Source organism: Dromiciops gliroides, chromosome 1 (genome assembly GCF_019393635.1).
Source record: "Dromiciops gliroides isolate mDroGli1 chromosome 1, mDroGli1.pri, whole genome shotgun sequence".
In the NCBI taxonomy this organism is placed as follows: domain Eukaryota; kingdom Metazoa; phylum Chordata; class Mammalia; order Microbiotheria; family Microbiotheriidae; genus Dromiciops; species Dromiciops gliroides.
The window spans coordinates 1,234,296-1,248,534 of record NC_057861.1 but is presented as its reverse complement, the minus strand read 5'-3'; the positions used below and the strand labels follow the sequence as shown (position 1 = coordinate 1,248,534).

Sequence of the window (14,239 nt, the reverse complement as noted above, 5' to 3'; positions counted from 1 at the left end):
CCTCTCTTCTTGGTGAGCCTCTCCCGGATTATGAATTACCTTAACCTGGGGCTGGCTCTGCCCAGCCCCCTGTAATGATTGGAATGACGCCACCTACTGGAGACTTGCTGTGGAGAGCTCCACCATGAGGAAAATGCCTCAGAGGCATTGTGGCTTTTCCTTGGCATCAGGAAATGATGTTTGCTCATGGGTGCTGTCTATCAAGGCTACCAGCCAATCAACTGGAGGAGCCTCCTATGGTCTGGGAGGAGACAGGAAGGAGGAAAGGGAGCCTGCGCAGAGAGCGCTGGCCTTTTTGGCTTCCGGACTTGATGGTGGTGGCGGCAGAGGACTTCACAGGAAATTTGAGGAAAGATAGGAATGCCAGGCTGTTAGAATTCTGTTCTCAATCTTTTTCTTTCTATTTTCCAATAAACCCTTAAAAACCTAAACTCGTTTTATCAGTGATTTTTAGTCAGTTTCCCCCAAACTGGGGGAACACATTAGAATCCACATTTAGAATCTTAAATTACACACCCCCACTTCCTGGGATTCTATACTGAGTTTACATGCAGTCAAATAATAAATAAATGCTTGCAGGCAAAAACTGCTGCAGTAGCCTCTAATTTATAAGAAGCAATATATTAGAAACCCCAACTAAGTTCCCCAATAACATAGAACAGGGACAGGATTCCCTCCAATATTTCAAATGACACATGTGTCCTTAGTTCATCTTAAGACATGTACGCCCCAAAAACACACCTCCAAGGAAAAAGTTACCTGCCTCAGGGGTTATCTGAGGACCCTAGGAAGTACAAATTAGGATAAAACCTCCCATGTACCTCTTTATGGAGGAGATTAGGATAATGAAGATATAATCTACTTTTTCCTCACTGTAAATATAACCATTTCCATCTCCCAAATTGAGACACCTCCTGGTCTCTGTGGTCACTCAACAGTCTTTCAATAAAACTTGGGAAACTGAGTAATTGTAATTCTTTGGGACACCTCATGATGAATTTGATCAATTAAATCCACCCCAACTACACTCTCACTACGGCATTAGTTCTGATATCAGTCCTGGTGAACATGATACTCACATCACCTGAGAGCAAAAATCCTTCTTGCAGTTTTCTTTAATATCTCACTTCAGTTTACCTGAAAGACTTCTGCCTGAAAACACCAAGTATAAGGCTTCTCTAGGGGTAGCTAGGTGGCACAGTGGATAAAGCAGTGGCCCTGGATTCAGGAGGACCTGAGTGCAAATCTGGCCTCAAACACTTGACACTTACTATCTGTGTGACCCTGGGAAAGTCACTTAACCCTCATTGCCCCAGAAAAATAAAAAAAGAATAAGGCTTCTCAAGCCCTCTTGGGCAGACTTACTCACCTCTCTACTTTTACTTTGTAGAAAATTCCCAAACTGACTGTTTTACTGATATTGATAATGGGTGGACAGAGCTGGGAGGACATTGTGCATAGTGACAACAGTATTGTTCAATGAACAATTGTGAATGACTACTCTTAGCAATGCAATGATCCAAGACAATACCAAGGGACTAATGAGGAAGTTTACTATCCACCCCCATAGAAAGAACTGATAAAAAGAGAACTTGTGGATTGTACATAGATAATGAGTGGAATCATCTTTGCAGAAGGTTTTATATATTTTCTTTTTGTATTTTGAGCACAGGGTGGGCTGCCTGCAAGCCATGATAAACAGGTCAGGGTTGGGTAAGAAGGCAATTTTCAGGGAACTTTTTCAAGTCCCTTCTTACTCCAGGAGGTGAGCAGTATGGTCTTTAAAAGGCTGCTCAGACAACTGGGGGCTGCAAAATTGCATTGCTGATTCCAATGAGAGGACAGTATGGCCTGGGCTGCCTGTGTACAGGGTTGTGACTACAACTCCCGGTGTATCTGTTGTAGATACAGCTACTTTGTCACTTGCCTGTCACTACAGGCATTTGAGGTATGTAAAAAAATGGTAAAATGGTACAGCTGATGTCCTTTGATTCATGCAGAAATAGGTTTTGACTGAGGCAAGAGTCATGACGCAGTCTAATGGCAGGACAGAGTCAAGACAACTGGGGATTCCAAAGAAAGAACTAATACTGATTAAACATAGACTGAAGCATGTTATCTTTCAGTTTATTTCTTTCATTTAAATGGATTAATATGGTAATGTTTGACATATTTGCACATGTATGGGCTATATCTGATTGCTTACCACCTTAGGTAGGGGGATGGGGAGGTAAGGAAGGAGGGATAGAATTTTGAACTCAAAATTTCAAATAAAAATGTTTATTATTTAAAAAAGACAACTGGTGATGGTTCAAGTGCAGTGATTGTCCTTAGTATCTTCAAAGTGTGACTGAGCTCTAAGGCTCCACAGCAATTGTTTCATCTGCCTTCATGACCATTGTAACAAATTATTCTCATGTACTCATTGCACCAGAAAACATTCACATGCATGGGGTAGACCACCCCCTCCTCAAGTCACCAATGCATTTGAGGCCCCCTGGTTACGCCCAACCTGGCTTTGCCCATCTGCTGAAATGGTTTATAAGCCTATGGTGGCTGTGGGTGCTACAGCTTCTTAGAGCCACCGGGGAGAATCAGGCAGATCAGGTAGACACCAGTCGTAAAAAGTCCTGGAAAGAGCTTGGCCACCCTCACACCAGAGGCACTAGTCTTGCCTGATCATACCCTACACCCTCATTATAACCTCTTTCAGGTAAAGAATATGACTATGCACATGTCTGAAATGCCAGTTATTGGAAAAGGGAATTTTATCATAAACCTATTTGACTAAGTAACCTTTGAGGCCCCGTTTTTAATCTCTGAGACTGTAATTCTATGATTCTGCCCAAAGAGTGAGGAGAGAAATAGGAGAGGGGATTTATGTGCATCGCAGCTGTGACATGCACATATTCAGAGACATCTCCACCCCAAATGTTAATGTGGAGTATTTGTGCCAGACTTATGGTAGAGCCCTCCCAGCTTGTATTCAGTTGATCAGCCACAGTGAGACACATTGTAATGTGACTGCCACATAGTGATGTCATGTTGGTCCTCTTTGAGGTTGAAGGACAGCAACCAAGGAATCAACAAAGTAGAACAGAACTTCAAAATACATTAGACTCAGTCCTGAGTATGAAGCTTACATTATACCAAGTAGAGAGGAGGGGTGGGGTGGGGAGACATCATGGCTGTAAGTCTTATGGACCATCAGGGAAATTACTGTTACTGAAGGTTTTGTTTTACAAATTTTATCACCTGCTGGGTTATTTTTTCCATGAAATTCAATCCACACGGGCCATTTACTGAACCGAGGTCATAGAAATTACTTTCCAAGGAAGGCATTTCTGTATTATAGTCTCTGCTGGGATCAAGGGAAAGAGAGTCCAAAACATAATTTTGTACTTATGGTTTTCCCTTGGATGCAGAAGCTCAGCTGGAGATGCCCCAGGCAGTCTGGTCTCCAGAGTTCACAGCAACCAAGACTTCTCTTTGGAGACTAGATTAGGAGGAATGGAGCATGGAATAGCAATAAAGGTGCTGTGAGACAGAGTTCACTCTACAAGCTGGTGAAAGTATAAAACATCTGCTCATCTTGCACCCTTGTCCCTCTCTTAGACTTGGACCTGACTAGTATTCCATTGTGATTCCTCAAGTGTGGCAGGCAGACCACAGCCTGGATATCTACAGATGGATATATGATGCTGGATCATTAATTCATGATTGAGTCATCTGACTTTGCTCTGGTCTCAGTGGCTCCTTGGTTTCCTCAGGGTTTCATCTTTGGCTAATTTCAGGGAGATGTTTCTCCATATTCAGAAAAGTATTTCTCAGTTTCTTTCTTACCTTCTCATATCTCTGTTGCTGCAGGTTCCAGGTTCTGGGCACAGGACAGAGAAGCTGCCATGCCTTCAACAGCTTAACCCCATAGATTCCCAAGATGGGGACCTGCTGATTGGCATCTTTTTATCCTTGTTCTCAGTTGAAGTGAACAGTGAAACAGGAGGAGAACTGTTTAAAAGTCCTCCTAACAAAGCTTGTAAGACTTATCAGTAAGTGTCTGTCTGTCTGGGCTCATTTCCAATTTGATAATTAAAAAGAGGTCCTTATAGATGGAGCAGAAAGGCAGGTCTATGCAGCAGGAGACAGTGGGTGTTCTCCCCCTCTTCTTGTTTCTGAGTATTATTTCCATTTTTCTCAGTTTCTCCTACGTTTAACTTTCAGATTTAAGCAGAGTAAATATCTGTCCTCCACTTCCCCATTCATATGTCCCTCCAAAGAGCCCATTCCCAGGAAGCTCAGTTCTGAGCAGGTTCAGTATTTTGTCACCCTGCCTTCTTTGTCCTGGGCTCGTATTGATATTTAAGCAGTGAAAGTACTAAAGGTACTTAGAACCCAGGCCCCCTGGAATTTGGTTAATACCCAGAAGCAACAGAAGACTGTGGTCATTTTCTATTGCAGGATGGATTTATTGTTATTGAGTGTCCTGATACTGGTCAATGAGAAATCTACTCTAGCCTTAAAATTAAAGTTCCCATATTTGCTCTCTACATTTGCCTGTCTAAAAACAAGTGAGTACAACCTTTTAAGGAGTCATGGGACCTCTTCCTTTAGTGAAGATATTATACTTCATTCCCCCCCCCCACAATGAATGTTAAATATACAGTTAGGTTTTCTTCCCTCATGTGTATGGGAATTTAAAATTTTACTCTATTCTTTTTGGCACTAATTACATGTTCATGATAGTCAGAGCTGTCCAGCCCAGGATTCCCAAAGATAGGTGACTAGATCAGCCTGGGACAGAGTCTGAAACTGAGGGCTCAGGAGATTTGAGTTTATTGGGAAGAGAGAGGCATGCCTAGGCTGTAGTTGTAACAAGTACTGAGTGAGATTTTTAGATGTCTTTGGGGAATGTGTTCTATTATTCAGTGATGTCTGGAGAATTCTTCTCTAGGTCAGTTTTGTTGAAGTGGAGGCATCCAAGGCAAGTGATATTGTATTCCTTTTTTTGGGGACTTTGAAAAGTTATAGTGACATTCATGCTGCTCCCAGGCTTTTGTCTCCTCGCAATTCCCTTTGGAGAAACTCTGCTTTACATTGCAGCCACTCTGTGTCTAGAAATGCAGCACTCATACATAGGCCTCTGTACATCTTCACTGTAGAAATGGGGTTCAGATTAAAATTCAGAAATCCTGAAAAATATCTCTTTGTAATAGTTGAGAAATACAAGGATGGAAGCTGACCCTGTGAGAGACAGGCTATGAGATTCATTGGATGGTTCTTTGGCAGATGAGCATTCTGACTTCTATAATTCCCTAGAGTCAAATACTTCTGTCTATCTTACATTTTCTGTCATTTTCTAAATCTTTCTCATTTATTTCAATTCCCTTTACACCCTCCTTTCATCTTATGAGTAACAAGTTTATATGTCTCTATTTTTTCTAAAGGACAAAATCATTAAATCATTTTAGTCATTTAAAACTTCCATATGCTGTTGTTTCTTTGCTTTTCTTTATTATTCACCAACCAGGGAGAATTAGTGTTTTGACCTTGAGGTAAAAGAAGGTTCTCCCCTCCCTTGGTGAAACTTTAAACAAAAAAAGCTGTACTAATTAAAAGACCCTTGTAAACTCTATGAAGTTTTTGAATTTTGTCTTGAGAATAGCACTCCTGGGTGTGGGTAGGGGCTATCCTTCTGTTCTCCCTTATTCTAATTCAATGGAAAATGAATGAAGGAGCAAATGGAAACAGGTTCTTAAATTCTCAGAAGCATAGAAAAAAACTTCTCAAGACAGGATTAAAAATTGTGTGGAATGTATCACCTTAATTGAGATAGCCAAGAGCTGGTATTCTGTCCTGCTTATCTTCTGCCTTCATTAAAACAAGTCCAGTTTGTCTGAGAAGTGGTATATTCTGGAGGAATCTTCCTGGGCCGCATATGTATTTAAAAATTGCTAAGTATAAGAGATGTATTTGTTCTTTGCTGTTGGCTTCCTGGTTAAAGATCTGGTGCAAAATCACAATCTTTGAAATCACTTGGTTTTCTAGTTTTTTCACCTCAGTTCTTGTATAGTAAGGAAGGTAGTATTGATGGAGAGAAGGCTGATTTAGAGCTCTGCCTTTCATTGGAGATATCAGATAGCAGTCAGATACTGGGGGCCTAAATATGCAGTATCTCCTATTCCCACACTTGTGTAAGGCTGTTTGTTTAATGTCCTCCTTTTGGAACAACCTCTTCCCCAAATACTCATAAATCAAAATCATACTAAGATTCATGGGCCATGAAGGCTTGCCTTATTTATTTAAGGAGATAATAACTCCCTCTGCTTAGTTTTCTTAGATCTCAATGCCATTCTGCTTCAACATATGTACCACCCCCTTGTATTACAGTTATTGATGTATCTCTTTTCTCTCTTCCTCTCCCTTTCTCTGTCTCTCTCTCTCTCTCTCTCTCTCTCTCTCTCTCTCTCACACACACACACACACACACACACACACATATATATATATATATATATATATATATGAATTCTTTCTAGGGTCAAGGACAATCTAATCTACAATATCTATTTCATACTGGTAGCTCAATATCCATTTATGGAATGAGTAACTCAGATAGGCAAAATAGTATAATTTAAAGCCAATAGCCCTCCCCCGCCCCCCATCTCAGGAATCGTCAGAAGAGAAGTATATAGGAATAAGTTACATGGAGGATAGTATTTTTTTAATACAAATGAAATGAGTTGAAAAACCATTGTAGTCCTTATTTTTAATGGATATGACTGGGGGATTCATCCTTCTGAACTTTATTCTGTTTGAAGGCTTTTTTAATGTTCTTGCTCCACCCCTACCCCCACCGCCCTGCTTCTACCCCCACCCGGGACCACACAGGTGGCTGCACAAAAATTACCAACAAAGACTGGCCCTAGTATTTGCTATAGAGGAGATTAACAGGAATCCCAGTCTGTTGCCCAACATTTCCCTGGGATTCCACCTCTACAACACATACCACAGTGATGAGAGAACCTTGGAGAGCTCCCTGCAGTGGCTGTCTGGGCTGGGCCAGTTCATCCCCAACTACAGATGCAAGGAACAGGACAAGGCTATGGCTGTTATTGGAGGAGTCACATCAGCTCTCTCTGTCCAGATGGGGACAGTGCTGGACCTCTACAAGTTTCCACAGGTGAGTGTTATTATATTTTTTATGCCTTTATCTACCAAAATTATATTTATTAGTATAATAAGAATAATAATATGACAACAATAGGTAGTGTTTATGGAGTGCTTTAAGATTTGAAAAGCACTTTACACACACACACACACACACACACACACATATGACCAAAACAAACTGATAAGGGAGGTATAATTATTATGCCTATATTAAATGGGAGGATACTGAGATGTTTAGCTCCTTAGAGTGGGGCACTGTTTCCAGACTGTACTATACCAAGCTTCAGGGAGTCCCAGGTGGCATGATTTATGGAAGGTCAGGTTCTTCACTTGCCTGGTCTGTTCCCTGGTACATAGATAACTCCAGGTCAACTTGCTAATTAACCAGACAGCAAAACTTTGTGTGCAGTGGTTGTTAGCTCCAATGATCCTGCTCCCTACCCTGACCTGGGCCACTACTACTCAAGCCTTCTTCCTGATTTCCAGCAGAGGTAAAAAAACCTCAAGTTCTGCCTCAGTACCAGCAGAAACCCCTGCAATCTCCCCTCTGCCAACTGCTCAGCCCTCTCACCAGACCATGACCCTAGTTCCAGATGACACTGATGTTGCAGCTGATTAAGAGGCTCTGGGAGTCTCCTTCTTGGGCTTGGCCTGCCTGAGACTGGATCTGTGTCACTGTGATTTTGGGGTTAGGCTCCACTGCTGTCTCAGCACAGCAGCCCCCTACTTCTGACCTTCTAAGGCATTGTTGGTTGGAAAATGATCTCAGCACGTTCCTCCGTGGGTTTTGCTGTTCCAGGAATTGTCATATGGCATTATTTGGAGGATTTTTTGAGTGAACATGTCGTAAGTTTGGGAGCTTAATGCCTTTTGTCTGTCATCTTGCCTCTGCCCCCACTTCAATTTCTTTCCCCAGCTATTTCTAAAGTGTTATCAGAGGCAATTTTGCTTTATTGTTCTTTTTTTTCTGGGAAATGAGGGTTAAATGACTTGCCTAGGGTCACACAACTAGTAAGTGTCAAGTGTCTGATGCCAGATTTGAACTCAAGTCCTCCTGAGTCCAGGGCTGGTATTTTATCCACTCCACCACCTAGCTGCCCCCTCTTATTCTTTTTCTTTGGAAATTTAAAATTTTTGTTGTTGTTACCTGTTATGAAATATTGGAATTGTTTTCCATAGTTCTTTAGGCAATATTTATACTACTTTTATTCTTTTAAATCTATTCTTCACCTCTATTTCATATCCCTAAAGGATTTTATTTAGGTCATATTTATAGGAAGTAATGGTTTTCCTTACTTTCTTCAATTTTAGTGTGAATTTTGCAATAAGAAGCCTATGATAGGAGCCACAGTCAGGTCCAGGTCTTCTTTTAACTGACTCTGTAGAGAGCTTCTCCACCTTTGGCTGCAAAATATATAATCAATCTGATTTCTCTCTTGGCTATCTGATGATGTTCCTGTGTAGAGTCTTCTTTCAGTGGAAAAATAGGAGTGTTATAACCAGTGCCTTATCGTGACACAACTCTATTAGTCTCTGCTTTGCTTCATTTTGTACTCTAGGGTCACACTTGACTGTAATTCCAATTATCTTTTGCTAATTTATTTCTCTCTCCCTTCTTTAGCTTTCCAATCCCCTATGAAGAATGTGACATCCTTTTTTGGTCTTATTTCTAGATGATGTACGTCTTCACAGAACTGATTAACTTTGGCCTCTTCTTCATCACTGGTTGGAGCAAAGACTTGTACTACAGTGATGATGAATGGTTCACCTAGCATTTGAACAGATATTCTGTCATTTTTGAAATCACACTTTAGTAGTACTTTTCTCACCCTTTTATTGACTATAAGGGCTACTCTATTTCTACTAAAGTAGCCTTGCCCATAGTAGTATATACAGTGATCATATGAATTAAATTCACCCATTGCTGACCATTTAAGTTCACTGACACTCAAGATGTCAGCATTTAATCTTGCTATCTCCTGTATGACCACATCCAGCCTACTTGGTTCATAGATTCCAAGTTACTATGCAATGTTGCTATTTACAACCTCAGCCTTTTCTTTCATCAAAATGAACATCTGCAGTTGAGCTTCCCTTTAGCTATGGTGCAGTTGTTTTATTAGTATAAGCACTACTTGTAGTTGTCCTCCCCTCTTCCTCAGTAACGTATTGAGCATCTTCTGATCTGAGGAGTTTATCTTTTGATGTTATTTCTTTTATTTTATTACTCCTGTCTGTGAGATTTTCTGGGGAAACATACTGAAGTGATCTTCCATTTACTTCCCCAGTGAATTAAATTTTATCAGAACTCTCCATTATGACCTATCCAAGTTGAGTAATCCTGCGCATCACAGATCATAATTTCATTGTGCTATGCAACAACTTTCACCATGACAAGGCATGATGGGGAGAAGGAGCAAATAATTACAAATGCATATTTTTTTAGTGAGGCAATTGGGGTTAAGTGACTTGCCCAGGGTCAAACAGCTAGTAAGTGTTAAGTGTCTGAGGCCAGATTTGAACTCAGGTCCTCCTGACTCCAGGGCCGGTGCTCTCACTGCACCACCTAGCTGCCCACAAATGCATATTTAAAAGAAACAGTGCATATGTTTACAAATGAACTCACAGCTAAAATGAGATGCCTTTCTTCTTTTCTTTCTTTTTTCTTTGGTTCACCAATTTGGGTGAGGTAACATCTCAAAAACTACCGTGGAGTCATTTCAAAGAAACTAACATAATTCACCCTTGCAAAACCCTCATTTCCACCTTAGAAACACCTATGCACTATGGCATGCTTTTCTATTGAGTGACTCTTACCCATGACCATCATTTCTTGTACAATCAGTGCTACCCTTCTTTTTTTTTTTTTTAGCATTTTATTTATATATTTTTGCGGGGCAATTAGGGTTAAGTGACTTGTGCAGGGTCACACAGTGTTAAGTGTCTGAGGCCGGATTTGAACTCAGGTCCTCCTGACCCCAGGGCCAGTGCTCTATCCACTGCACCATCTAGCTACCCCCAGTCCTACCCTTCTTAATTAGTCCTCTTAGTAGTCCATGCATGTGTGTATGCACATACACACACACACACACACACACACACATTTTTTTGAATAATATTCTATGAGTGACCATTGGAGACATCACAATTACAGTATTTGTGTATAACCCATGATATTTAAGTGCCCATAAGTTGATTTTTCTAGGAGATTCTATAACATCCTAAGTGACAACAAAAAATAGAAAAGATATTACAAGTGTGGAGAAGAATAAATTTCTTGATTTCCAAAATAGAGAGGATTATGGAATACTAAACTTCTATGTTAGTGATTTTGACTTTGATTTTTAGGAAAAGAGATTCTAGACTGGAGCATTAAATAGTGAGTGCACAGACAGTATATACAAATGTGCATTATGCAAATTAAAATTTACATCAAGAATTCTGAAATAAATCTCCATTCCAAAAACCACACATATTAATGTTACTATACCCTACTAGGCTCTCTCTCTCTCAGCTCCTGCCCCTTGTCTGGCTGCTATGTGTCTTCTCAAAAACTCCAACAACAATAACATCAACAACAAAACTAAAAAATATACCCTCAAATTGAAAGCAGAAAAACAGATACACAGAAAGACCTGGACTACTTTGGGATCAAGGATTTGACTTGAGATATTTGCCCAATTTTGCATGCCATCCCAGTTCTCATACTGCATCTTCTCAATTCCATATGACTGTCCCTGATGCCCCTTTTCCTCATCTCTCTCTGTGGCCCTGAGGTGTCTTTGAACTACTTACTGACCTCATTCCATCACCAGAATGAAGCTTCCTTCCTTTATCTTTCCCTTCATTCCTTCCTCATGTCTGCAGGCAAATTCATATTGCCCAAAAATTATTTTCCATAAAGGTCTGAGGAACAGTCCATTTATCTATAGTGAGAACTTTGTATCTAGAAAAGCAATGAGTGAGCTTAAAGAGCCAACATTGCTTCAGCAGGAATAAGACACAGAGAAATTTATTTCAGCTTTTAGATGGTGTTAACATTCTTATAGGAGAAAGACATCCTTTAGTACTTATTGTTGTGGTATACATTGCATAATAAATACAAATTTCTTTGGTAATGAAGTTATCTATTTTCCTTTGTGACATTTAAAATTAAATGTGTGGTCTCATTATTCCTGTCCAATTGTAGGGAAAACTAGTTAGGGTTTACTTATAAATTAGAAACTTTAGCACCAGGTTTTGTTTTGTTTTGTTTTGCATTACACATTTATTTAAGAGTAAAGAGAGAGCACGTGGAGTTCAGAAAGTTAAGAAACCTATCTACCCTAGAGGAGAGATAAGAATTCAACCTGGCCTGGTTCTTCTCCCAAGTCATCCTCCACGAGGCTGGTTGAGATGTGAACTGAGAGGGCAAGCTCCCTCTACTTGTGGAGGAGAGGCTTCTTTCCACCCTGCTTCAAGCTAATTGTCTAGGCATTACCCAAATCCATTAGTTCACTGGACTTGAGGGTGGTCCTGTGTTCAGGTCAGAGTCTACAGCTTCTGAGAACACTCCCTCTTGGGAGCCAGGCAGGTGTGGTTTTAATCAAGTCAATTTTAAGTATGTTAATCAGCACAGTCAGTCAATTTCAGCCTATCCAATCAATCCAAATCAATCTGGGGCCTTTGGGCTTTGGCAAAGCCCATTATTTTCTCACACCTTGTGGTTAAATGTTCTAGAAAAGAGTTAAGTACTAGCAAATTTCCTAAGAGATTTATATATTAAGTGTTCATGATGCAGGTTATGCTTTTTCCTCAAATATGATCTTGATAAAATCTGAGTTTAGTCTAGAGTAAATTTTATTTTAAGAATTTACTGTGTATTTTTTCCCTTTCAAAAGAACATCTATTTTCTGAGGCAACATATTCAAACCAATGGAACATGAAAATGAAAAGCACGAAAATAATTTAATGTATGGAATACCATATTAATTGTTTATGGGTAGGCAGGGCCAACATAATAAAAATGACATTTTTACATAAGCTAAATAATGTATCCAATGTTATCCCAATTAATTTACCAAAAATTATTTTACTGAATTAGAAAAAAAGTAACAACAAAATTCAATTAGAAGCACAAAAAGTCAAGAATAACAAAGGAAAAAAATATATACACATATATACATAATATATACATAGATATAAATACACACATACATATATAAATACATACATACACACAAACATATATACATACACACAAACAGTCAAATGTGTTTCTATGAGGGAGCTTTAGCAGAACCAGATTTTAAATAATAGTATAAGGCATTAATTATAAAACCCTTATGAGACTGTCTAAGAAACAGAAAAGTAGATCAATGAAATAGAGTAAGTAAACAACTGATAGCAGCAAATAAACACAAGAACTGTATTTGACAAGTGTAAGGAATTAATATTTGGGATTAAGAATTTATTATTTGGTAAAAAATCTTTTCAGGAAAACTAGAAAGTAGTATGGCAGAAACTGGGCAGAGACTAATATCTTATACCACTTAGGAAGATAAGGTCAAAATGTCAAGATATAAAGAGAGATGTTAAAATAGAATTAGGACAAGATAGAACATATGTATCAGACTTATGAGTAGGTGAAAACACCTGTGTAAACAAGGGGTAGAAAGCAGATATGAGTGTAAAATGGGTAACATGAAAGACATTAAATTGAAAAGGGTTTGTGCAAATAAAACAAATGTAACAAAGATCACAAGGAAAGCAGAAAATTGCGAGATATTTTTCTAGACAGTTTCTCAGATAAAATTTGGTCTTATATCTCTTTTATAAAGAAATTTGTAAAACCTATAAGAATATGAATGATTCCTCAGTTGATAAATGGTCAAAGATTATGAACAGGTAGTTTTCCAGTGAAGAAAAGATAACAATTCATAATCATATAAAGAAATGTTCTAAATCATTATTGATGGATACAGGTAGGTGGCACAGTGGATAAAGGGCTGGCCTTGGATTCAGGAGGACCTGAGTTCAAATCAGCCATCAGACACTTGACACTGTCCATCTGTGTGAACCCTGGGCAAGTCATTTAACCCTCACCGTCCCCCCCCCAAAAAAAAACCAAAACCCATTATTGATTAGAGAAATGCAAATTAAAAGAACTTTGAGTTTGGGAAAAAATTGCCTCAGTTTACCCAAATAATTTGAGGAGTCCACCAAGTCAAGCAGAGGCAGATTTATTTCATTCTCATGAGAATGGGCAACCCCATGTAAGGGATGAGGCGTGCACTAATGGGCTCGTGAGTTGGGTTTTTATGGAAGTTTTGAGGGGGGGCGTCCCCTTGTGCACAGGGTGAGCTCACAATCTAACATCCAATCCTGTCTCACCCAGTATGTGTGTTCAACTCGTGATCATGGTATGGATCCAAGAGTGAGGGGGAAAGAGGAGGGGGAAAAGGTTAAACCACAGGAGGGGGAAGGGTGAAATCACTCCACCCATGTAAGGAGGGGGCATTGGGGAAGAGGGGAGAGATGGTACCAGGAGCTGGTACTGGGAGCTAGGTCTTAGGAAAGCAATATCTGGGTGGGGTCTGCACTTGTAGAAAAAAACTTTTCCTGCCTGATCACAGAACAAGGGGGGAGTATGAGGTGTGTTGTAGCAATGGCATAACTAACCCATAACAAGGACTGGGGCTTTGGAATGTGAGTGGGGTTGGTGGTACCAGGATACATCAAGTTCAGTAAAGCAAGATACATGATTTCTGTTGTAATATATGGGATAAGACATAAACAGAATGATCTGACAGTATCAGGGACCAGGGGCTAGGTATTTTCCAGACCCCATCCTCAGGATCTGAACTGGCTCAAACCCACCTATCCCACACATTTCTGTTATGATTTTGCGCCAACTAGATTGGCTAAAATGATTTAAGGTAAAAGTAATAAATGTGAGAAGAGTTGTAGACACATTGGGACACCAATTCATTGTTGGTAGAATTATGAACTACTCCAACCATTTTGCAGAGCAATCTGGACTAATGCCCAAAGGCTTATGTAGCTACCCTGTGAACCAGCAATAGCACTG

General features: G+C 39.7%; 2 protein-coding genes across 3 annotated transcripts in view; one reads left to right on the top strand and one right to left on the bottom strand.

Annotated features, from left to right (window-relative positions):
* Positions 1-14,239, bottom strand: part of LOC122733853 (immunoglobulin lambda-1 light chain-like) — a 773,472-nt gene that overhangs the window by 530,715 nt on the left and 228,518 nt on the right. The window lies entirely within an intron of this gene.
* Positions 1-14,239, top strand: part of LOC122736526 (vomeronasal type-2 receptor 26-like) — a 62,792-nt gene that overhangs the window by 21,182 nt on the left and 27,371 nt on the right. The window contains exon 4 of the mRNA XM_043978811.1: positions 6,889-7,180. Within this exon, the coding sequence (XP_043834746.1) occupies positions 6,889-7,180 (292 nt within the window). The remainder of the gene's footprint in view (positions 1-6,888; positions 7,181-14,239) is intronic.